Source organism: Drosophila suzukii, chromosome 3, assembly GCF_043229965.1.
Source record: "Drosophila suzukii chromosome 3, CBGP_Dsuzu_IsoJpt1.0, whole genome shotgun sequence".
NCBI classification, from domain to species: Eukaryota; Metazoa; Arthropoda; class Insecta; order Diptera; family Drosophilidae; genus Drosophila; species Drosophila suzukii.
The window spans coordinates 92799180-92822684 of record NC_092082.1 but is presented as its reverse complement, the minus strand read 5'-3'; the positions used below and the strand labels follow the sequence as shown (position 1 = coordinate 92822684).

Here is a 23505-nt window from a genome sequence, read left to right as displayed (position 1 = left end):
TTTGTATTATTCAATTTTGGTGTAGTCTAAAAACCAGTTGTGTGTCTTTCAGTAAAATTCTCTTTATTCAATGAACTCGCTTATGGTTTCTCCATGAATAGTTAGCCTAAAATCGCAACTATAAAACCTAGTGATTGAGCGCATAAGCTTAAGTCGTAGTTGTTGCGTTAAGTAAACGGTTGAAATCGTAATACATAATACCAGATTGGGATTTCGTATAAATATCAGTTAATTTCTTCACTGGAAGTCCGTTGCGCATTTTGTTGTACGTTGGAACATGCATCGATTGCCTTAGGAGTAGCCTAGATCCTAGTTAAGTGGTCTTAAGTAGTTAATTAAGTTTACAACATTTTGTGGGGCCGCTGAATCGCGCTGTCGGAGTTCTCAGCGGCCACCAACTCGTTTTGATGATTGCACAATTAGCCAATACATTTGATTCCAGCTTGTTGCCAAGGAAATGAACAAAATTATACTACGGACTTTGAGTATTAAACAATATATATAGCTATTTACAACAAAAATAAAAAAAACAAAGGTCTACATAAAAAGGGTTCAACAAAATCACAAAGAGAAATGAAAAGTTCTAAAGTTGCCTGCTCCACGGATCCTTCTGTGGATCCACGAGGCGGCCAGTCGAATTGTTTATAATTAAAGCCGAAAATCATTAAAGTTCACTGAACTGTGCGTTGCTTAGATGGGTAAAAACTTACGTTCTAGATTAAATTAAATATTGTTTTGCTTACAAAAGGCTTTCTGGACGGAGCAAGTGTTAGTAATAATATTGCTTACGAGCTTACACTAACTAGACTACTGAATTTAACTAAAAAATCGTTTTGAGTCTGTTGTTTTTGAGTGCGACGATTGCTTACAATGCTATGAAGTATTCTACAGTTCAGAGCTCACTGCTTAAGGTAATGAAACGTTGTTGTGCGTTCGCAGCCCTTTAGTTACTCTGGTATCCTGCCAAGTCTTTACGTTGCGGTTTGTGCGGTGGTGGCCAAAGCCAAGGACTTGCCCTCCGCCACCGCACAGGAGGTGGGCGGCGTGGGCGAGGGTGACGGCGAGATCTGTATCTCATTCTTGATGATCACATCCTGCTGCAGGCTCAGCATGGCGGCCGCAGCTGCTGCGGGATTGGAGGCCTCGAAGCCGCCATCGGAGAGTTCCGCCTCCTGGTCCGCATCCTGATCTTCGCCCTGCTCCAGCTTAACATCCGGCAGCAGCAGCGAACTGTCCTGGCTGTCGAAGGAGGCATTCTGCTGCTCCAGCTGCTCGGCCAACTGCCTCTGGTAGTGGGCCTGCTCCTGCTGTTGCTGGTAAATCGAAGCATGCATATCCCCGGCAGCCGCTGCACTAATTAAGTATTTCAGTGGGCTAAAGGCTCCGATGTCCTTCGGTGGCGTAAAGTTCTCATGGGTCATCTTCAGGTGGTTCTTCATCTTGTCCGGCCGCGAGAACTCCTTGGAGCACACGGGACAGGGAAAGACCTTGCGATGCTTGCCCTCGTGGTAGAGAAAAGCGTGCCGCTGAAAGCTGTACTTGTTCTTGAAGGTCTTTTGCATGTTCTCCTTGGCGCATTCGGTGCAGCGGTAGACGCCCTCAACCACACTGGCATACCGGAAGAGATCCAGTCCGCGCACGGACATCTCCGTCAGGTGCTCCGCCTGGTCATCCAGCGTGGACTGGGCCTTGCGGCGTACCCTTCGCCGTTGAATAGGTCGCTTGGCGCCCTTTTTGCCACTTCTGGGAGTCGGTGGAGGTGCCGTCGGTGTCTCGGGAGCAAGCGAGTCTTCCTGCGCATGTGTGGCGTCCGTTTCATTTCCCTGATAGCCAGGCAAGCCGGCATTTTCGTCAGCCAGCGTCAGCATTTCATGATCCGGATCATCGCTCTTGTCCTGCTGCTCATTTATGGACAGCAGGTCCATGTCGTCATCCATAAACTGGCCAACACTCGAAGGAGATCCTTGCTGCTGCTGCTGCTGTTGGTAGTAATCGGTGGTCTTCAGCATGGAGTTATTGGCCGCCATGTGGAGGAGCAGTTGGTGGTGCAGGTTGCCACTGCTGTTGGCCACCTGAGCTGCCTGCTGCTCGGCGGCATTCGCCAGGGATTGCAACCCGATGCAGGCGTTGACCTCGTCCTGGTTTTTCTTGGGCATCTCCTTGGGCTGCTCCTCGACATTCTGGGCGGAGTTGGGAGCGACTGCCACGGTGATCCTGGTGGTCAGGGGCACCTCGGGATCCTTGGCGCCCCCTCGCAGCTGCTGCTTGAGCAGGGAGTTGCTGTTGTTGCTTCCTGCCCCCTGCTTGACCTTGGGCTTCGATTTCGTGGGGGTCTGAGGGGATGCCTGCTGCGTGGGCGTTGTGGTGGGAATCGCGCGTATCTTAAGACCCAAAATTGTGGGCAGGTGAACGGGTGTGGAGTCTCGATTGTCGCTGATCTCCAGCAGAGAAATGGGCTCTGTGAGAGATGTAGAGCCGCCGCCTGCTGCAGTTGCAGAGATTGTCGTCGACGAGGAGCCGAACAGCCGCTGGGAGAGTTCTGGAGTGGCCTGAGTGGGAGTCACTGGAAAGATTCAAGTTTTAAGTTTGATTAGATTATTTGGATCATTATATGTAATTGGTAGTAAGACACTTATCCTATACATTTCAATACAGACTTTTACCAATCCCGAATTCCACATAAAATAAATAAAAACAATCAATTTTGTGTTTCAGAACTGATATGGTTTCGAGTGTTTTTGCATTGTGTATTTTATTTTTCTTTTGTTGGTCAGTTTTAAACGATAATATATAAATGTTCTGCTTGATTAATATTGCGTGTGATTCACTATTTAGTAATTATGTTTAACGTATCGTATGATATATCGTAAAGTGTGTGTCTCGTAATTAGCTAATTTAAACGGAAACCATGTTTACCAACAATTCCAGACAATTTTCTCATTTTCACATGGAAGTTTTGCCTTGCATTACGATTCTTATTTTCCATTTTCTTTGGGCATCAAAGCATGACTCTATATATGTAGCTATATTCCTCGTTCGGGTTTCGAGATTGGACATTTTTTTTTGGAAAGCGAGAAAATTGCTGAAGGTTTATAGTTGTTGAATGCAAAAATATATGTAAATATATTCATATAAAAAAGTAGACTAAAAATAAAGTAAAATATAGTACAAACAGTGTACATACAAATAAATATGCATGATGGTGTTTGATTGATTGTTTAAAATTAACGCCAAAAGAGAAGTTTGGAAGATTGGATTGGATTGATTGATTGATTGGGTGGAAATATATATTTGCGATGGTCGTTAGTCGGTGTATGGGAGACGGCGGCTTACTAACTAAATTGCACTAGCTACCACTAAATAAAGAATTAAAAACAAAAATTATTTAATAAGTTAGCGTACGCAGCTTGTTTATTATTTGATTGCGCTTAATTTTGTTTCAGTTTCTTGTTTTTTCTGTCAGTTTACTTTTGCAGTTTTTGAATGATTCTTCTCTTAGTTCTCGAATTGCAACAAATTTGAACGTTTCACATGACTTGAGGAATTACTTGTTGTCTACTTTTCAAGTGCTTTATTTTGTTTGGAGATCGTTTCGCATTAACAACAATATTTTGTAATTTTACACTCTGTTTTTTGCGGGCTGCTCGGCTGTTACTGTTGGATTTCAACTGCATTTTGTTTTGTTTTTGTTTTAGATTTTCATTTTCTTTGGCGATAATTTAAGCCTCCGATATACAACATAAATCGTTTGATAGATGATAAATTAGGTTTACTTTATGCTCATTAATATTAGCGTTATCTTTACAACTATTGTTGCTGTTACTATCTGTAGTTACACCTCATCGATGATCCCGACGAAACATTTTCAATCTTTCGCCGGGATTCGGATGTTTCGGGGAACTGTGTGGGTCAGCGGGTTTTTGAGGGGGTGGGCGGGTGCTGGGGGTCCGACGACCGTGACCCAGACCCGGGTTTAACTTTTAACTAGCTTCATTTGAAGGCAACAAGGTAGATCTGCGCTCCCTCTCGCATGATTAACATTACATTGATTCTCCTCCTTCCGTTTTCAGATTTCGGCTTGCAATATTGTATAGCATTAACATTAGCGTATCGAACATAGTGATAATGATAAATTAATTAATAGAACTACAGCTAGACATACCATTCAATGTTTATATATATTATTTGTATAATTATGTATAACATATCTGTGTGTATATATAGTTTAATTATCTAAAAGTGCAGGTTTAGTTTCGGTTTTTAGTGTAACTCTTGCCCGGATACACTTCGCAAATAAGGCCGCTCTGGTGTCCAATAAAAAGGCAACCCTAAATGGATGGGTTTGTAAAGTGTCAGCCACAAATTGTTTGATTTTGGGTCTTTGACTACGCGCTAATGAAAAACGACCGACGAGCCGTCGTCGGTCGGGGATAAATAATAATTGTAAATCTTAGGGGTAGTTGGTAGGATTAGATTAGCATTGCGTTCTGATCGGGTCTTTGAAAAGGGGTCCAGAAAATAATCGTAATTGTAACTGATGAAGTAAATTGCACAACATAAAAACGTCTGCTGGCTCTGGAGATTTCCGCCACTCCGTCGAAGCCAAGTAAAAAACTAAAAACAAAATCAACAAAAAATCTACTTTAACTTCCCTCCCCAACAACAAATAAATCCCGAAGAGCGCCTGGCGCTGCAACATGCTTCCTCCAATCGCTGGCGGCTGCCTCAACCTCCACTTTCCACCTTTTCTTTGAGTGTGTGCTTTTTTGGGCTTGGTGAGGTGAGCGGTCCGGAGATTACTGCGCCGCGGCTGCTGGTGCTGGCGGGGCTGTGGACGCCGTCAGCGGTCCCAGGGATCCGCTGGACGAGGACGTCGACGAGGAGGAGGAGGTGGAGAGCGCATTGCTGGTGGCCGGCAGCGACTGATTTGAGTTCTGGCCACTTAGGTCCGGCGGTGGAGGCGTCGAGGACCCCGAAACGCCCAGCGGCTGGCCGGCCAAATTCGCTGCCGCCACGGTGGCCAGCGCCGTCGAGGGATTCTCGATCTTGTGGATTATCTTCACATGCGCCGTCATGTTGTCCTTGCGCGTGAACTCCTTGAAGCAGAAGGGACATGGGTACACTTTCACGTTGCGCTTGTGCGAGGTCACATAGTGCCGGCAGAAGTTGCTGATGTGCGTGTAGACGCGGGAGCAGACCTTGCAGCGGTACGTGTGCTCGCCCTCTTTGGTGCAGTAGTCCCTCACTGAGCCCTCCGCCTCGCCCTCGCCCACGTTGCTGCTCAGATTCAGCTTGGTCTTGACCGACGGGGTTCCCATTCCGGCACTCAGGTTCGGTGTGCTCCCGCTCAGACCGGCGGCCTTGAACTTGAAGCCGTCGTTGCTGTTGTAAATGTCGAGGTAATCCTGGCTGGTAAACACGGCCGGCTTTACGTCGCCGTTCTGTTTGGCCAGTTTGGGCCGCTTCTGGACACGCGGTTTCACAGAGGCCATGGAGGAGGAGCCGGCGGGCGAGACCAGTGGTGTCGAGGCGGCGTTGACCTTGCCAATGGGCGTCAGCTTTGGTATGCTGACCATGCTCTTCACCTGCGCCCCGCCAGCGGCCATTCCGATAATGTTAAGCTTGAGTCCGCCCCCTGCCGCTGCAGCTGCGTCCGCCTGGTGCTTCCGCTGGGCGGCTATGAGGAAGGCTTGTTGGCGCGCCTGTTCGTTGAGGTGGCTGCCATCCGCTTGGTCCTGCGTGGGCGAGCTGTTGTCGGTGAGGGGGTTGTACTTGAACTCGACGGGCTCGTCGTATTCGTCCAGCATGAGTTGAGGTTCCATATAAGATGTGTCCAATCCTTCGCCGTCGCTGTCGTTGCCATCTAAAAATGGTTAGGAATTGTTTAATTGGGTGCCTCTTAGATGTCTAATACTATGCTTATACGCCACATTAATTTGTAAAAATATTAATAAAATAAAAAAAAATAAAATATTTGTAACTTTTGTAAAATTTTAAATTGATATAAGCCTTTAAAACTTTTTTCGAACAAAGCTTATTACGTTTGAGTATAATAATTAACTACTAAATTTTACAAACATCGGGCGCATAAACTTAGTATAAGTTATGATATGGGAGTAAATATGTGTGTGCAGGATGTATGCGAGAGAAAGGCAAAACACATGACGCGAGCGAGTGAGAGAGAAAGAGTTTCAAATCGGATCGGAAAAGCTATAGGGATTTCAAGCCATTTTCAACGCGTTGCGAGTTCGAAAGTTTTTCTGTTTCTGTTTTCATTGACAGCTCAGTGTCAGTTGATCAACTTCCTGTTTTTCGTTGGTTAATTTTTGCCTGGTTTCGTGGAGGAGATGATCGGAAATGGACAACACAGATCAGCATTTCGTTGTGGGTGATGGTCATGAGAGGTGGCGATTTGCTTTCAGTTTCTTGAGTTATCTGGCTACTTTTGACTTTTTGAGGCGCGGTAATTTTGGACAATTTTGTTAGCTACTTGTTTCTTGATCATTCTTATCACGTCGGCCATGAATCCCTGTGAGCTCAACCCGATTCTCAACTTCACAATAATCTCTTCGTCAGCTGGTGGATTTGCATTTCTTGGGCATCAACTGCATTAGCTGGTTGTTGGGGACACTCACCTGCCGACGGACGGAAGATGCCTCGAACGTTGCGAATTCACTTAACAATTTTCGTATTACTTTCTCACATTTTCTTTTTTCAATTCAATTTACTTTTGCACTAAGCGGGGGAGAAACCGACGCGAGTTTTTGCTTTTCAGATTTCTACTAATTGAAATGCGTAAAATCCCTTTTAGCTTTTCCGATATTCGCAGATGAGATTGGTCGAATGTGGTTATGTGACTTCAGCCTGGCTCTGTATTGGATTGAGTTGGGTTTCGATACATGTCTTTTGCTGGGTGCACATGAGAGTCGACTTAAGAATGGTTGATGGTGCATTGTCTTAGGGCTAGGCAAATGATCTTAGGACTAGGTAATTGTTCGCTCTGTCTGTGCGGGAATGTACTGGTATCAAGGACTCACCGGAAGTGCTGTTATCCTCGTGCTGGCTCACTGCGCGGTGATCCTTGGAGTTCTTTGATCGTTTCGAGGGTAGAGAATCGCGACTTTCCTGTGAATGGAAGGGAAGGAGATTGGATTAGTTACACGAATATTTGCAGGCTATCTTTATTGTAGCTGATTGTAAACGGCGCATCGTTTAGAACTGTGCTCACTCCCTTGAAACTCACATTCAGATCATCCGTGTGTCCTGCAGTGTGCTGATTGTCATCGGAGCCGTCGTCATTGCCGGAGTAGGACTCGTTGCCCAGTTTGCCATTGCCCAGATCGGAGGTGTCGTGCATAAGGTTCTCGCGATCAAAGTCGTCGTAGTCGTTCCCCGTGCCATTCGAGCTGCCTGATAGTTTGCGGGGCCTGCCCCTCTTCCGCTTGGGCATCAGGGCCGAGCTGAGCAGCGATGGCTGCACCGGCAGGGTGGGAGTGTTTCCTGCATTGGTGGCTCCGGCCAGCAAACCGCCGGCCTGCGAGCGATTCCGCTGGGGCACCAAGTACGGCTGTATGCGCTGCAGCTGGGGAGGAGTGGGCGTGCTCTCGGAACCCGCCGCCCCCGCTCCTGCTGCGGCTGCCGCCGGCGAGGGCTTGTCGTCGTTGACCTCGGTGAGGCCCTTGATGCGCAGGCTCTCGGCCACGCGCAGGAATGCAGTGAGTCGCTCCTGGTCCACGGAGACCTCTCCTCTGTACATAAAGTCCAGCAGGGACTTCATGTCCGAGTAGGGCACATCCTTCAGTATGACAATCGGATGCTTTTCCGGGTGATTTACGAACAAGGCATTGAAATAGGGACTGCAGGCGGATAGCACCATCTGTTGACAGGCAGGATAATTAGTTAAGTTAAAGGGGGATAACAAAATTAAATATAAAATAGAATTAAACCGTGTCTAATTATATTAAATGTTGATGATATTAAGGCAACTATTATTCTTTGAATAACAAGATACTCAGAAAGGGCATTGCTTTATAAACATAATGTTTAAAATAACAAATTAGGTATTTTTAAGAACGTAAAAAATATTGTTGATATGATTAAATTAATGATGTAAAGGGATTCCGATACAAATAACTTTTCCATTATTACAAACACAAGGACCACCTACCTTGTGTGCCTTCAGGTATTGCCCATCGACGGCCAGCGTCACATCTGTGAAGGTTTCTGCGTGGAGCAGCTGGTCGAAGACGGACAGCAGGTTGCTCTGGTGGTTATTCCACCGCAGACAGAAGCGTTGGGATGCCATCTTCATTGGGAGGCTGTGGTTGCGTCACGAAGCGGTGTGCGAGTGGGTGTGCGATCGCGATCTATGTCCTCATGCAAGTGGGGCTGTATGTCTGCCCTGGGTACATCTAAGGTCCTTCGGTTGTCCTGGGCTGGGATTCTTACTCCTTGGGGCCTGTCAGCTTTTAAAACATATATTCCAGGGCGTGCTGCAATCGGAAAGGAAGGAAATTCGAAGATTAGTCAAGGCACTACGTTTGTAATAAGAACTCCTTTATATAGAAAGCATCAAATTGAAAATATGGGCAGTATCAATAGATATTGTCGTAATAAAAAAAAAACACGCGTACATATCACAGATTTAAAAATAAATAAATACAAAATAACAAAACACAAGATTTAAGATAACATTAAGGTTCGTATTACGGAATATATTGAAAAGCTTCTAACAACTGTTTTAACATAACAATATATTTCTATACTGTTATCTGCACAACTAAAAACAAGTAATTGAGGATATAAAAATGTAATTGCTTTTCTGAGCAATACTCTACTTATAATGCCTAGTTTATGAACTCAAAAACTAAGTTTTCCCGAATTACCCCTTCAAAGACGAAACTCCCCCTACTTTGTACACGATCAATGATCGACTAGCCAAGCTCCACTGTATTTCCCTTCCCGTTTTCCAAAAAGAGTCCTGCAGCTGGAAACTGCGCTGCTGGTGCGCTGCCGGCGTTCAATTGAATTTAATTTAAGAGTCGACCCCAAAGGGTCAGAGACGAGCACATTATGCAGGCCCCGTTGAGGAAAAGTAAATGAGGAAATTTCAAATGTGTTTCAAATGGGCAGGCAGGCAGCAGCAACAACAACAAGGCACGCACACGCACTGCAGTGTTGGTGTGTGTGTGAGAGAAAGAGAGCTCGCGACTGGAATGACAGCAACTGTTGATCTGTGTGAGTGTGCATGACTTGGAAACTTGCCAAAGGAAAGGGTGTGGAATTAGAAGAGCAACAAATGAACAAGCTGACTGGAAAACTTTACAGGCCTGCCAACTGGAAACTGGAACGCGCACACACGCACCAGCCTTGATTCCCCAGTGGAAAGTCATGCAAGAATATTCGTGGCACGTTTTTTTCATGTCCCGTCCCGTCCCGTCCGACCGTTATCTCACTTTCGGCGATCGTTATTCCAACAAAAAAATCCTTGTCTTGAAACCACGCTTCCTCTTGCCCGCTCCACTTGCTAAATATTTGCCGCTACCGCTCTTATCTTATCGCCACGCGAGTTTCAGTTGCTTTGTACACTTAATTGAAAATCGTTCCCGTTCGCCCACGAAATTCCAGTCCCGTCTTCCTGGCCCTGGCACACACAGTCTTCACTTTTAGTTCAGTTTAGTTTGCTTTCTGTTTTTCCACGCTTCTATTTTGTTGTCTATGCTTTGCACTTTTCGTTTGTTTGCAATTGTTATTGTTTTTATGCACTTGTTCAAATCAATTGAGAAACCATTCAATGAAGAGAGAAAGGGAGAGATCGGCGCACACACACACACACAGACACACTGGCACCGCCAAACAGTTATTAGAAAAGCTTGGCGGCAAAGCTTTTTCGCCTGTCCGATCGCACGACTACGAATATGTGTATTTCTCATTTATTGCTGGCTCTTAAACGGATTTGTATTGTTTTTCTGCCACTAGTTGGTTTCTTTACCGCTGTGTGAAGCAAAGTGAGAGCGAGTGCAGGAGAGAGGATCAGTTTCAGTTCACAGTTGACACGTCCTCACTCGGAAAAGACTCGCGAAAGACTGGAAGAGTCAAAGTCCTCGACGCAGGAAGCCGACTGCGCTGCCGCCGACCTCTGCTCACTCGAGTCCCCCTCCCCCCACACACCGACACACACGCACGCACACTGCCCTGATAAGAGCGGATGTTTTTAGGGGTGGGCGGTTGCCTGCGGAGAGGAGATCACTTTACAGCACACACACACTCGGTCTGTTTTACACCCCCTTTCAATACGTGTACGCCTTGAAAAGGAGACGGAGATACTGAGCGAGCGAGAGGGCGGTTTCTCCGGTTGGGGGTTATATCGTAGGTCCTAAATAACTATACACCCTTTCTTAGTCACTCTTTTGAATGAATTTTTATAATGTTCGTAGGTTGTGGGGATGGTTTTGCAAATCAAGTCCTAAAACACTTTTCCGTCACACACTGTTCCCCCGATTGGATGAATCAAAAACATTATAAGCACCTTATTCAGCTCGGTCTTCCCTTGAAGTTTTCAACCAACTTTTTTATTTTTGGAAACACATTTAAAGGGGGCTACTAATGCACTGCCTGCAATTGTTAAACCGAAATTACTATCCGCTATTTCGCCTGCCTCCTTTGCACTTTTTTCATTTAATTTTAACTTGTGGAAATTTTCACAACTCGGCGCGAGAGAGAGACAGCGAGAGGGGGGCGCGCGTGTGAGCGAGAGGGAAGAAACTCTCTTCTAGGCAGCGGCGCGTCGTCGGCAGTCGGCAGTATTTCGTCCGTCTTGCTTGACACCAATACAGTGAGTGAGCGGCGATCCTCTGGCGATCGGGTCGGTAACTGGGCTCCAAGTTCCCGAGCGCCAAGGCAGCGCGGTCGGCGTCGCTGCCGGCGCTGCTTCTTCTTCGTACGAACACACACGCGCTCCACAAATCCTCCTCTCTCAAAAGGAACGCTCTTGCTCACTCACACGCGCACACAAACAGGCAATAGGGCTGCGGTTTGTGGAGACATTTCGCTGATCCCCAAGTCTCCAAACAGAGAGAGCGAGGAAGAGCGCCAGAGCGAGAGCGCTGCTCTTGCTCTCTTGCTTGCGCCTTTGACTTTTTGAATTTTTAATTTCCTTTGCTGTGCACGCGATGGCTGGGGGCGGGGGGAAGCGGGGGACGGGGCAGCGAAACGGGGTTAAAAAGAAAAACGCGCTGGAAAAAGCTAGGAAACAACAGCAACCTTTTGGGTGTGCAACAGTTGATGATTTGTCGTTTCCCTCGCTTTTTCCCGCCGCCCCAGATGTAGTTGTTGTCGTTGTTGTAAGGGCAACTTTTTGGGTTGGGCTCTTTATTGGAACCACTTGGGGTTGGGCCGCAGCTTTACTGGGGTTTTCCAGGCCACCGAAATATGGGAAAAGCATGTGGAAACGCGAGAGCCAGCAACGCAGGCGTGGTGGGACATACAGTGGGTATTCGAACGAACTAACGTACATAAGTGGGATTGCACTTTAAATTCAATTTTAAACACATCTGTTTTAAAATTTTTCAGAATCAGAACCTCGTCCAAATAAGTAGGCTTATATGTAAAATATTAGCTTTGGGAAACATCTTGAAAATCCGGATATTGTTGGATTTATGTATCAAAAAATATAATGATAATCTTTTCGGTACTTATCTTTCATTCAATTTAAAGAGAATCCTGATAGCAGTTAAGGATTTACTAAAGGTTATTTGAGTATTTATTCAAAGGTTCCAAATTGGTTAATAGATTTCCCCACCAGTACCGAAATCCATTACAGGTTGGGGAAGTTCCACTGTTTGTTTTCGTGTTGGTTTGCAGGAGCGTTCGTCTGATGTTTTTTTAGCCGAGGGATTACGTAAGCGGGCTGTAAATTCTACAAGTGGATTGGATTGGCAGTGTGGCTCAAAGCGACTGGGGATCCTAAGCAGCGAGCTTTGAGCAAAGTTCCCTCGCTCTTTTTTTAATTTGCTTGTGTGTTTTTTATCCTACACACCTTGGTGGGTATTTTGTTGTAGTTGTTGTTGTAGTTGTTGTTGTTGTTGTTGTCTATTATTAACTGGCTGAAGGCGTAACGGCAACAACAACAAGACAACATCAGCAACCCCCACCCCTTTTGCCCCTTGCAACGGAAACGATCGTTTCGCCTAATAGGCTCTCACACACACACAGACAGAGCTCCCCAACCCAGGTGAAAAAGCAACAAATGTACACAGACACAGGCACACAGGCTAGACAACTACAACAACAATAAGGTAGTCACTGAATCGTAAATTCCTGTTGCTGTTTCTCAGTCGGCGTCGCTGCCGCTGTTGTTGTTTGCCTTGCCCTATTGCGTGTTGTTGGTGGTGTGTTTTTTATTTTCATTTTTCAGTCTGTTTAATTTTTTCTACTTTTGAGTGGCTTTTGTGGAGCTTTGCCTGGGATCGGATCGGAACTCTGACTCCGACTCTCGGGGGCTGTGGCCCGGTCCATGGGTCCACTGTGTTCGCTATGGCTGCACGGTGGAAAATAGGATCAGAGATCAGTTCAGATCTTACGAAATGGGGCTTTCACACCAGGACCTACTGACTAGAATAATCTTTTATCTTTTCGACATATGTTTAAAAATATTTATACGATGATAATTATCCTAAAAAAATATTACTCTTTATATACTCATGTCATAAGTTTAGAACCAAAATCATGTCAGATTCATCATTAATTAGGTCTTAGTTTGTTTGAAAACACACGCATAAGTTCAAGCCAGGGTGATCCTCATACCGGAATATTTTTTCCTGTGTAGTGGTGCCGCTAGTGCCTGGGCTATTGTTGTTGCCGTTCTACTTAGTCGCTGGTCTAATACGTATAAACCGCTCTATCTACGCTCCATGACTTCCTCTCCCCACTCCCCAAAAAAAGGGAGGGAGGGGAGTTGCTCTCCTGCTTGAATTTTATCAGCAAAAAGTTACAACAATAAGTTCCGTGAGGCGGTATACGTGTGTGCGAGAGCGGAGGTTGGACGTATAATCGGTGACAGGGCTCACAAATTAACGATGCTTCCTCTTCATCTCCCACAGACCACGATGATGATGTTGAAATTTCAATTTCGGCTGGGAGTGAAAACGGAATTTCTACATTTGACGGAGGAAGACCCGTTTGAAGAGTGGTAGACAAACAGTGAGGATGGGCAATTATAACGAATGATTTTCCCAGTGTGGGATCCTCAAAGCCTGGGAGAGTTATAGGACCTGAGAGGAATCGAGTTTATATAGGAATTGGAATTCATCGTGATCCTTGAGACTAAGTCTAAGAAGGACTTGTATGACCATAAGTCCCGATATCTGATATCCTAGTGATTATCTGAAAATACTTTCTCATTACGCTTAGATCAAAGTATAGATCAGGCACTGGAAGTTGAGATTCGTAGCGTATGGTCCACTTTGATCAGTATGGAGAAATTTATGACAATTTACATGTATCTTTTCTTGACATTCAAAGCCAGAGATCTTAACTCTTCAGCATCGTATTGATTCCTTTCATGGCAGAAGGTGATTGTGAATCTTCTACTGATCATGTTTATTTATAGGCGACCCTTTGGGCCTCAGTGGCTGCCAATTGTTACCCAATATCTTTGGCTTAAAGTGGGTTTCTGGCTCTAGCTGTCTTGAGTGTTGTTGTTGTGGCTGAAGTCTCGTCTGGCGGGGGACATACTATATATATGGATGTGGTATATGTATGTATGCGTGACACTTGGCACATGTGGCCCACACACAGTCGCAATCGTCGCCCCCGCAATATATCGAAATATGTGAAAATCCAGCGAACTGAGCCACCGAGTCAACCGAAAACCACCAGAGCCTGTGATTTCTACATGCGTGTGTGCCACCCCTCCCACCCCCCACTTGCTGTGCGTAAGCGCGAGGGGGATGCAAGATCGAAGGGGCTCTTGGTTTTTTTTTGGTTTCCTCTAGCGCTATTTGTGCCGTGTAAACAGCAAAGCCACTGAGTTGGCCCAGAGAGGAACAAAAAGAGAGACATACGTTAGCTCTCCTAACGCCAAGCTGTGTAGGTAGTAGTGCTCGTGTGCAGTGGTATGCGTGCGTATCTGTGTTGATGACTGACTAACTGAGTAACTGCTGCTAGCTATGTGGCCGGATTCTGGTGTTCCGTCGATGCCAACGGCGGAACAGGTATCGCAGGTTGGCACCAAACACATGTGCCGACCGCCTGGCTGCCCCGCACCCCCTTCAGACCCTCCTGCCCACTCCCCTTGACGCCTTCCTGCCGCCAAACGCCGCGTCTAGAAACTAAAACCTCCCAAGTCCCTCCTTTTACACGGAGAAAAATGGGAGGTCATCTAGATCTTAGCATTTGATTACCACCTTTATTTAAAACTGAAGTTCAGAAATAGATCTAACCATCAATAGGACAAAAAAGAGATGAGAAAAATTGTTCTACTAGAAACTTTCTAGAATCTAAAGCTTTAGGATTGATCTTCAGTATTTCCGAGTGTATGATTCTTCTAATGCCTCCCCATCCTCTCTCCAATTCGCTCGCCAGGTTTCTCCTTGGCTCACAAATTGTCGCCGCTGGAAGCTCGGCTCTTTGTACTTTGGTTACATGCATAACTCTCCTGCTCCCTTGGCCCCCGTTCTCCGCTCTCCGCTCTTCGGTCTTCAGTCTTCGGCCCCGCTCTTCGGCCCAGCGATTCTCCCCACTTCGTTTTCTAGCGACGACGCTTGGCTGTCATAAAGTCCCGTTGTTGTTTTTGTGCTTCTCCGGCGGTTTCTAGCTCTTTCTGCGCCTTTGTTCGCCAAGTGTAAAATTCCTTTGCACGTAGGCACCCAAAAGAAAAAGCTTGGCTTAAAGCATAACAAAAACAGAAATGGAAAAAATGAAAACGCGAACTGAGAAGAAAAAGGTTAGCAGCCAAGCACGTAAGCCCCCAAAGAGAAGGGGTCTTCAAAGGGGGTCCGTTGTCAATGCCACACCAACACTCACATCGTAGGACCTGGGTTTTGGACCAAGTCCCCCATAAGTTTCGAAATTGTCATTCAAGTGTAACCGAGGTTTTTACACGCACACACACACACTCACCCATCCACCCACCAACATGCTGCGGTGCATGTGTATGTAAATATGTGAATAATTTCATTCATAGAGAAATTTAATAATAGACACGCCATAGAGGAATCCCCGCGTAGCACCATGGTGATCATTCGAGATTTTCAGTCGCAATTTGACAGATACAAAGTGACATACTAAGCTAGGGATTACAATTGGAAAGTGTTTTGACAATACTTATTTGGCGGTATGAGTGTTTATTTGATATCTGTTTTTCATTAATTTAAAAAAAAACCTTATTTTAAGTTACATTAATAGGTTCCAGTGTTCTCCAAAATGTCGTTTTCAAATTTAAATATCTGTCGCAGCATTGAAACATTGTCAATTCTTTATTAATTGATTGTTTGCATATCCAATGGCTGTTATCTTTCATCGAAGTATCAATAAATCGGTCGCTAAGTAAACTTATTTATTGACATTTCGAAAAGACATTGGTTTGTTTTAATGTTTTTTGTTCAAACCTGATTTCGGATGGCGATTTGGTTTTTTATCGGTTATCTGAAATTTGGTTGATAAAATAAAGTTACTAGTTCTTAATTTAGATGCACATTTATTATGGAACAATATTATATTAAAAACGGAAATTATTGAAGTAAATGGAATCGATTTTGACCACGCCAATTTTGCTAGAAAACAAAAACTAAAAGTCTTTTGTGTTTGTCCCATTGTGCGTGTAATAGCAAAAACAACAGCATGTCCCCACAGATACATAACCACATGTCTGTAACACATCCGATACGTACATATACATATCTGTACTGGTTCCAATCATATAAGGCAAACATTTGCGGAGGAGTGAACGCCAACGAAAACAACAAAGAACCGCGCTGCTCTTCGCCTAGTCAACTATGAAATCAGTTAGGGGACGTGCAGGAGGGAAGGAGGGGCGGCGGGGGAAGGGATGGGGCTGTTTTTGGGGGCGGGCGGGGGAAACTAGTTGCCCTCGACTGGGTGAGCTCACCCTGGCGATCGGCGGGATCTGGAGGCTGGGAAACTGCGACTCCCAATGACTGATTTGTGGCCATCGTTAGAGGGACAAAGTATTGTCTTCTTTTTTGTTTTTACAGCGGGAAATACTCTAGTTATTTTGAGAACAAATTTCTTGTCATAAGCTCATTATTTGTATGGTAATCTATACTTTTAGATTATTTATTTATAAGACAGCACAGGACAATGCTCTTTGTTGGTATAAATCATTCCCTAGAGATATTACAATATAATATTACGTTTTCAGAAATGCTCCAGCTCAACATTTGTTTCTCTGTACATCGTCTTTCCTTTTAAACCAACTGGGGACTCGAATACTTGTCGACTCGTTTGGGCTGTTGATTACCAAATCGTTTTTCGGCTGGCATTTGTCAGCCAAAAAATGCAGCCACTCAGAGCTGTGCCGTAGAAGGGCGTCTCTCCTCGACAGTCTTGCAACACTCCCCCGCTCCTCCCTCTTTTCGGATAAACCCCCTCCCCAGCTGTCAGCATTGTATTGATCTATGCCTGCGTTTTTGTTGCTGCGACCACTTCACGCCTCGACCCACACAACAACAATTTGCCCTCGCGTTCGCAGAGCTTTTTATGGCGGTGTCCTTAATTTAGACATTCGAAATGCGGGTCACCGGCGGACGGGGAAAGTTCCGCAGTTCCACAGTCCGCAGTTCAGCTCTTCGCACTGACACACTTGGTTGGTTGGCCAATCAACGATCCACCACCGCTCTCCACATGGCCACCACACAACCACCAGAAACCCTCAAAAGTCATGAATAATTGCGAAATGCAAAGGCGTTTAAAAACTCAAATTCATATCCATCACATCAGTATTCCAATATTAGTATCTAGTCATTTTCATAGAGGCTTTGTTATCGGACAGCTTTCTTTCATTATTTTTTAAGATCTCCTTCAAATGTACGAATTAAGCACAGTAAGCCAATCTTAATTATGAGTTGCTTTCATGTTCAAGAACATAAAGGATGTGCGATTAAGATCCAAGAATTGACTTGCACCCGGTTTGGAGAACATACTCTGAAGAATGTCTTTTCCTGTCCGCACCGCGCATGTTTGTAGTGTTCTTAACCGCATTTCGCTGATAAGACGGACGAAGGAAGTACCTCCACGATAGCAGTGTGTACACATGCATGTACTTTGCTCATTGGGACATGCCAGATAAAGGCAGTCTGCGGGGCCTTGCTGCCCAAACCCATGATTCATGTCCGATTGCCCTTTTCTAGGAGCTGTGAGAATTTCGGGTTCTTACGCCGCCCGAAAAGCTTTCCTCGCTCTTCGGCGATAACAGCGAAGAAAGAGAGCGAGTCGAAATTAGAATGCCGGCATTCTTCAAGAGCAACGAATCACATGTGTTTGCTAAGGCTCTTCAGATCAATTCCGAAATCGGAACTACATAATTTAAAATAAGGCTAAATCAATATTTAAGAACTTCTTAAATAATATTAGTAGAAAATTTTAAATAATATTTTTCACTTAATTGGTAGTTTTAATACACATGATAAATTCTTCAATCTTATGAAAATTGCTATTTCTGTTTAATTTCCCCCCTAACAGTGGGTGGGTGGGCGCCTTCTTCCTGGCGCCGTTAATGGAAGCTAGAATTTTGGTGCGGATATTTATAAACTGACCCAATTTTGGGATCCAGCTAGCGATCCTCTGACGAAACTTTTCAGAAACAGCTGCACCCGGCCGTGCGGCGATATCCCCACAAAAGTCCCACCGAACTGATCGAATCTAAAAGCTAAAATGAGCCACCCAAGTGAGGGACAGAGACGGAAGTAGGGGGCTAGAAAGAGAGAGTCCCGAGGATCGTACGTTTCGAATCGCCTTGATCGGCTGGGCAACAGCAACAAACAAAGGAAACGATAGCCAAAGGCCGAAGAAGAAGAACATGAAATAAATTGACGTACGAGGAATCATCGGGGAGATACCCATTATTCTTAGGATGAGGGATAACCACCGTTTGTCACGATTTAGTTAGATGGTGCTTTTAACATGGAAGAACCCTTCGGTTGTAAAAACTATTTTAATTTATTTTAAGTGTTGTATCTGTTGTAAGCTATAAAGACTTGGGTGTTTGCAATCTTTTGGTAGCCTTGACGTCGCTTCTAGCGTTCCTATATCCCCCAGCGAGGATCTTGACTAAGAGGTATCCCCAGAAAAAGCACGCAGTGTGCTGCTTTCTCTTCGTGCGTTTTGGGGGCCTCTGCCCCAAGGCGCTGTCGCTGCCGGCGTCTCTGTCGGCGTCGCAACTGCGTGCATATTTCACTTTTTATTTTGTATTTCTTCGGCATTCTCCTTGCTCTCCTGCCGTGTGATTGCGAGTGTATGCGTGCGGTGATTATAACTGTGTGTGTGTGTGTGTTTCATCCCCATGGCTCCCACCTCCCCCTCCTCCTGCGCCTCCTGTTCCTTCTCCTTGCGCCGCCCACCGCCCACCACCCACCGCCGCGCACTCAATTAAGCTTATCGCGCACTGCTCGCCCGTGTGCGTGAGTATCTGTGTGCGCTCTGCATCTGTGTGTGATGTGTATCTTTGCGTGCTTCGTATCTGCGTGGTTCTGTGGGGATATCTGAGTGCTGCTTGCTTTTAGAGGTGACTTTCCTCGTCTGCGCTCCTTGGAGGCTACGAGGAAAACATTGCTGCTTGCTTTCTGCCTTTCCGTCTCCCCCGCCCACACTGCTCCCCCTGACCCCTGGCATTCGCGCTGTTGGTGTCGTGTGCAAATGGCCCCAACAGCGACGGCCGCAATCGAAAAATCCTCTTTGAGAGGATTAAAATATACACACAGCTTTTTTCTTATTGTCATGTGCTCTTTGCTGCCTGCCAGCGGTACAGTGGGGCAAAAGCGATGACTATGGCAAAAAAGGATTGCGGGATTGTACATAAGGTAAACCATAAATTGTTATTTAATATTAGGTATTTCAGTTTTGAAAACTATGAAAGCTACATTACTTATCCATGTAATGTTTATTGGCTTTAAGCAGGGTTATCTATAAACTTGAATTCACTTAAAATAGGACACTAAGTGACATACAATTAGTCAATAAAATGGCCCTTTTGTAGGTTTAGTCTTTGTCAGGACCTTGGGAACTTCGCTTGTTTTCCAACAGTATATCTATGGGATATCCACTGTGCCCGCTCGTTATCCCCCAACCGACAACCGCCATCCCCAGTCCCCAATCCCCAATCCGCAATCCCCGACCGCCGAGTGTCCCACAAACGGACAAACGGACAATGTCCCCTGGCAAAGCTTAAGGGTAGCAGCGACGTCGGCAGCGCCGCTTTCAATTACATTTCATTTGCATTTCGTAGTTGCTTATTTCTGTGTGCTTATTTCTTTTCGCTGATGTTGCCTTTTTGCCGCACAAACACATCGGTGTGGGTACTATAAGTACTGTAAGTTCGCAGCCTTAAGTCGGATGCCTGGCCATCCGCTCTCCTTTTTGGTGTTTTCCCTTGCGCTGGCCGTTCGTTGGAGAATGCAAAATAGGAAACGGCTGGCAGATGAACACATGCACCGCCGATTGTGTGGGTGAGTGATTCTTCAGCTCTTCGGTTCTTCGCTTTTCAGGCACCACAGGGCGTATACTTGACGCGGACATTGAGCTGCGTCGGCAGCGACGCCGACGTCGTTAATTGAATTAAAGTGCACGCGTATGTATGTTTGTAAGGCGAGCAAAAGGCTTAAAAGCGGCACAAAAAATAAATAACTGCGGCCAGCAGGCGGAAATTGTGAAATGAGCCTAACCACGTGCTTACGGCCGGAAAATCACCAGAAATCCTTCATTCTTTCATACCGATCAGCTCTTTTGAATAACATCGAAATGAGGAGGTAAGCTATTTTGTTGGTTTCTGCAGTCACATGAAAATACAATTTTTATAACAAAATATTTCCTAAGATACCCTAGTCAAGATACCACCTAAAAAGTGTAGATACTTCGCACAACGGTTACAATATCCGGAGTCCAAAGGGTTAGCACTGCCTTCTGGCTTCTGTCTTTTGCCCAGTTTTTTTTTGGCCCATTCTCTTTTTGCGAAGACTTCTGCCTGAGTTACAAAACATATTTTGGTCACTGACCTTTTCTGTTTTTTGTATTTTTCGTTGATTCCTCATTTTTTTGCTGACTTTTGAGCTGTTTTTGTTTGTGTTCCACTTTTGAATTTAGGTTTTTGCAGTAGTCGGAGTTTTTCTGCAGATTGCTAATTAAAAAAGGAGATATATGGGGTAAACGCGCGACTTGTGCACTATCAGGATGGGCAATCGGAGCAGCAGATACCCGAAAGCGAAATACCTGGCATTCTCCGCAAAGGTGATACAAATCAGAAATGCATTCAGCAAAATTTCATAAAACGCCAGAAGCCCCAAATCAAGAAAAGGAGTATCGGGTGGAGCTGAAGAAATAAGAACCACATGAATATACACGGGGAAACAGCAGACAACAGAAATTTATTTAGCCTGGCAGCTGGCACTTGCAAATGAAATAAATAAATACGAAATCATTTTAAATAACAATAATCAAGGAATGTATTGTGTGAATTTGGTTTCGAGGAATTTCTGAATACAAAAAAAGGGGCAGGAAATTGGCGAGAAGTGGCAGATATAAGTATGTAAGTGATATTTGTGAAAGAGTCACGCGCAAGAAACAGATGCACAGGAGAAAACAAGTAAGTGTTCTTTAGTTCTAAAATATGTTTATAAAATTTCAATATTTATTTGTTAAGATGATTTGTTATTGTTATATTTATTACCGTATCAATAAATTATTGTTTTCATAAAACTATAAAGATCAAATTAAATAACAAATTCTTTAAAATATAATTTTTCAATGAAAATCTCGGCTTACTAATATTTTTCCCGGTGTACTTAAGGAAGAGTGAGAGAGGGACATATAATATTAGAAAGAGTGTTGTGGAGAGAGTTCTTCCTCTCCCCTGTCTCTCTATTCCGTCTCTGATATTGCGTATACGCCGCGTGGACTTTTACTGTTTCGATTTATTTTCTGGGTTTTTCGAACAACAACAATGCAAATGCTTCGATCTTTTTGGCGTTGTTAGTCATGTCATCCTCTTTCTCTTCTCCCCTCTTTCTTTGCTGCTTTAACTGTTCCGATCACCGGCTAAACAACAGTTATAATTTGAGCATAATTTCAACTGAGCGCAAGGTGTTCACGAGTGTGTTTTTGTGTTGGCAAACAAACAGAAAAAGCTTTCGCAAAGAGCGGGAGATATATAGTAAAGAGAGCAATAGTCGTTCCTCTTGTCGTTTCATTAACAAAACAACCGCAAAATTTATGTGTGATCAGAGACTGGGCATTTGTTTCCTTTTGCCCCAATGCAAAATAATAATTCATGATTTTTGTTGTTGGTACCACTGTGTGAAGTGGGTTAGCCAGCGAATTGAAAACAACGACATAAGTAACAAATAACCCACCCAAACCAAAACAAATGCAGATCTGAGTCGGAGATTGGGGTTTTGGGCTGTGATCTCGATTTGCATAATTGAATTTGTGGCTTGGCGGCAGGTGCATGTGCAGAGTTGCCGAACGGCCAGGGTTGGCAGGTGAGCTTCCGCCCCCAAGAAAGTTGATCAACCAATTGTATGGTAGCTCAAAATTTACTGGGAAAACATGTTCTTACCTTGCCCTTTTAACTCCCATATAGAATTGCATTTTTGGCATAATATACACAGCTGACTCTTTTTCATCAAGCTTTTCAATTTCCCCGTCATTTCTTTTGTGTACAATTATTTTTCTCCGTGCAAATATGTTGCGTACAATTCACTCATTCATTCAGTCAGTCGCTCATTCACACAGTCACTCCATTGGTTCATTCAGAAAATCACTGTGGCCATCGCATGTGTTCCAGCCACTGGAAGCCACCAGAAGGCACTGGTACTGGAAGGCTGATCGAAAGGGGTGCGGCGGGCGACTGGCGACTGGATGTGGAAGTGGGGGATAAAAAAGGAAATGGGCGACTGCAAATGACAGAGATCACTGAAGCACGACCGACAAATAAGCGGCGGACGTATCTATGTATCTAGTATCTGGTATCTAGTGCGGCGGCATTACTCCCCATGTGCCGTATACGGTATGTGTGCATCTGTATCTGTAGCTGTTTCTGTTTCTGTGGTACTATCTGTGTAAGTTGGATACAAACTGTGTCTTTCCAATAGGCGTAGGCCTTTGGGTGTGTTGGTACTAATAATGAGCTTGTGAGCGGGAGATTGTTAGAAGAAAATGTATCTGCGAGGCTATATAGACTCTAACAGATCCCAAGCACGACCCTAGGGTTATTTTATTGAAGCTTAGTCGCCTCTAAATCTGTAATTCGAAGCTTTTCGTCGGCGATTTAGTCATCCAATGTTTTTGACTCCTGCGATGACCCCCTTATAAATAGTCATTAAAATCCTTATCGAAATTATTCGGAATAAACACCGAGCAGCATTTCTATGTAGCTTCGTCATCGCTGCATGTAATACTGGGGTTTCCTGCCATGATAAAATGGAATCTTTAATATTTAAGTTAAGGTAAATGCAGAATCTAATATTTTCAATTCCAGTCCGCGATCTTTTAGGAAAAATAAACCAAAAACTACATTGTGGGATAAAAAATCTTTGAAATTGGAAAGAATTCTAGGAAAGGTTTACTACGTTTTTATTTTGTTCAAATCATAAAATCCTTATCTGACAATCAGAAGAGGACTCCAAATGGGAACACTCCAATGCTTACTGAAAGCTTAAGTACTTGATGCTTTGACCTTTTTCGAAGTCGATTCCGTGGAAAATCTCACCACTTACCAATTCTACGAAGATTCTTGGTAATCCGTTTTGCGGTTTCTTCGACGGAAGAAGGCTTGCAACACTCGAGAGCACTTGTTGTTGTTTCTGTTTCTTTTGGTGCTCTTGTTGTTATTGTTGTTGGTTACACGTAATTGGCAATCGAGGCGAACACGGAGCCAAAAGCGGAATGCAAAAAGGCAAAAGGCAAAGGCAAACAGGCTAAAAGGCAACGAAAACAGCTGAGGAAACGCCGCGCACGAACCTCCAATCAGAACTGAAACGCCAGGGATGTAGACGTCGACGCAGAAGCCATTTTACCGCATTTGTTGTCCCTGAGCCCCCAAGAAGAGAGCGAGCGCCGCGCCGAAGAGAACCCCAAAGGTGGATACACGAAGCCGAGCCGAAGCCTTACCGAAAGCTTTGATCACACGACACGAACTGAGCTGGGGATAGCATGGAATATGGGAATATGGGAATTGGTAGTGGTAGTGGGCGGTATTTTTTCGCTGCTCCCGTTTCACATGGCTCTCCCTCTCGCAGGGCGCAAAAACGCAAGTGGATGTGGACGGATGAGCGG

At 44.8% G+C, this 23505-nt stretch overlaps 1 protein-coding gene and 2 long non-coding RNA genes across 6 annotated transcripts; 2 read left to right on the top strand and 1 right to left on the bottom strand.

Annotated features, from left to right (window-relative positions):
• Positions 1-37: 37 nt before the first annotated feature.
• On the bottom strand, positions 38-23505 carry ttk (zinc finger and BTB domain-containing protein ttk). 4 transcript variants are annotated; one of them, XM_036819753.3, is made up of 5 exons: positions 22947-23505; positions 8168-8492; positions 7244-7876; positions 7038-7125; positions 38-2563 (listed from the first exon to the last, which is right to left on the bottom strand). In XM_036819753.3, exons 2-5 carry the CDS (start codon positions 8309-8311, stop codon positions 972-974), a joined length of 2457 nt encoding a protein of 818 aa, XP_036675648.2. In that variant the 5' UTR covers positions 8312-8492; positions 22947-23505; the 3' UTR covers positions 38-971. The 4 variants fall into 4 exon arrangements, with proteins under 4 accessions (XP_036675648.2, XP_036675647.2, XP_036675649.2 ...); XM_036819752.3 differs by lacking the exon at positions 22947-23505 and adding an exon at positions 10529-10837; XM_036819754.3 differs by lacking the exon at positions 22947-23505 and adding an exon at positions 9992-10324.
• On the top strand, positions 10999-11747 carry LOC139353096 (uncharacterized). Its single transcript, XR_011604232.1, has 2 exons — positions 10999-11509; positions 11572-11747. It is a non-coding gene; the product is annotated as an uncharacterized lncRNA (long non-coding RNA).
• LOC139353097 (uncharacterized) lies at positions 19689-20666 on the top strand. The gene is made up of 2 exons (XR_011604233.1): positions 19689-19982; positions 20317-20666. It is a non-coding gene; the product is annotated as an uncharacterized lncRNA (long non-coding RNA).

What these genes read in the sequence shown, in the direction of transcription:
- ttk (XM_036819753.3), bottom strand. Translation starts at nt 8,311, where the DNA reads ATGAAGATGGCATCCCAACGCTTCTGTCTGCGGTGGAATAACCACCAG. An exon ending in AATACCTGAAGGCACACAAG is followed by an intron (nt 7,877 to 8,167) that starts GTAGGTGGTCCT and finishes GCCTGTCAACAG; the next exon opens with ATGGTGCTATCCGCCTGCAG. An exon ending in CGAGGATAACAGCACTTCCG is followed by an intron (nt 2,564 to 7,037) that starts GTGAGTCCTTGA and finishes GAATCTTTCCAG; the next exon opens with TGACTCCCACTCAGGCCACT.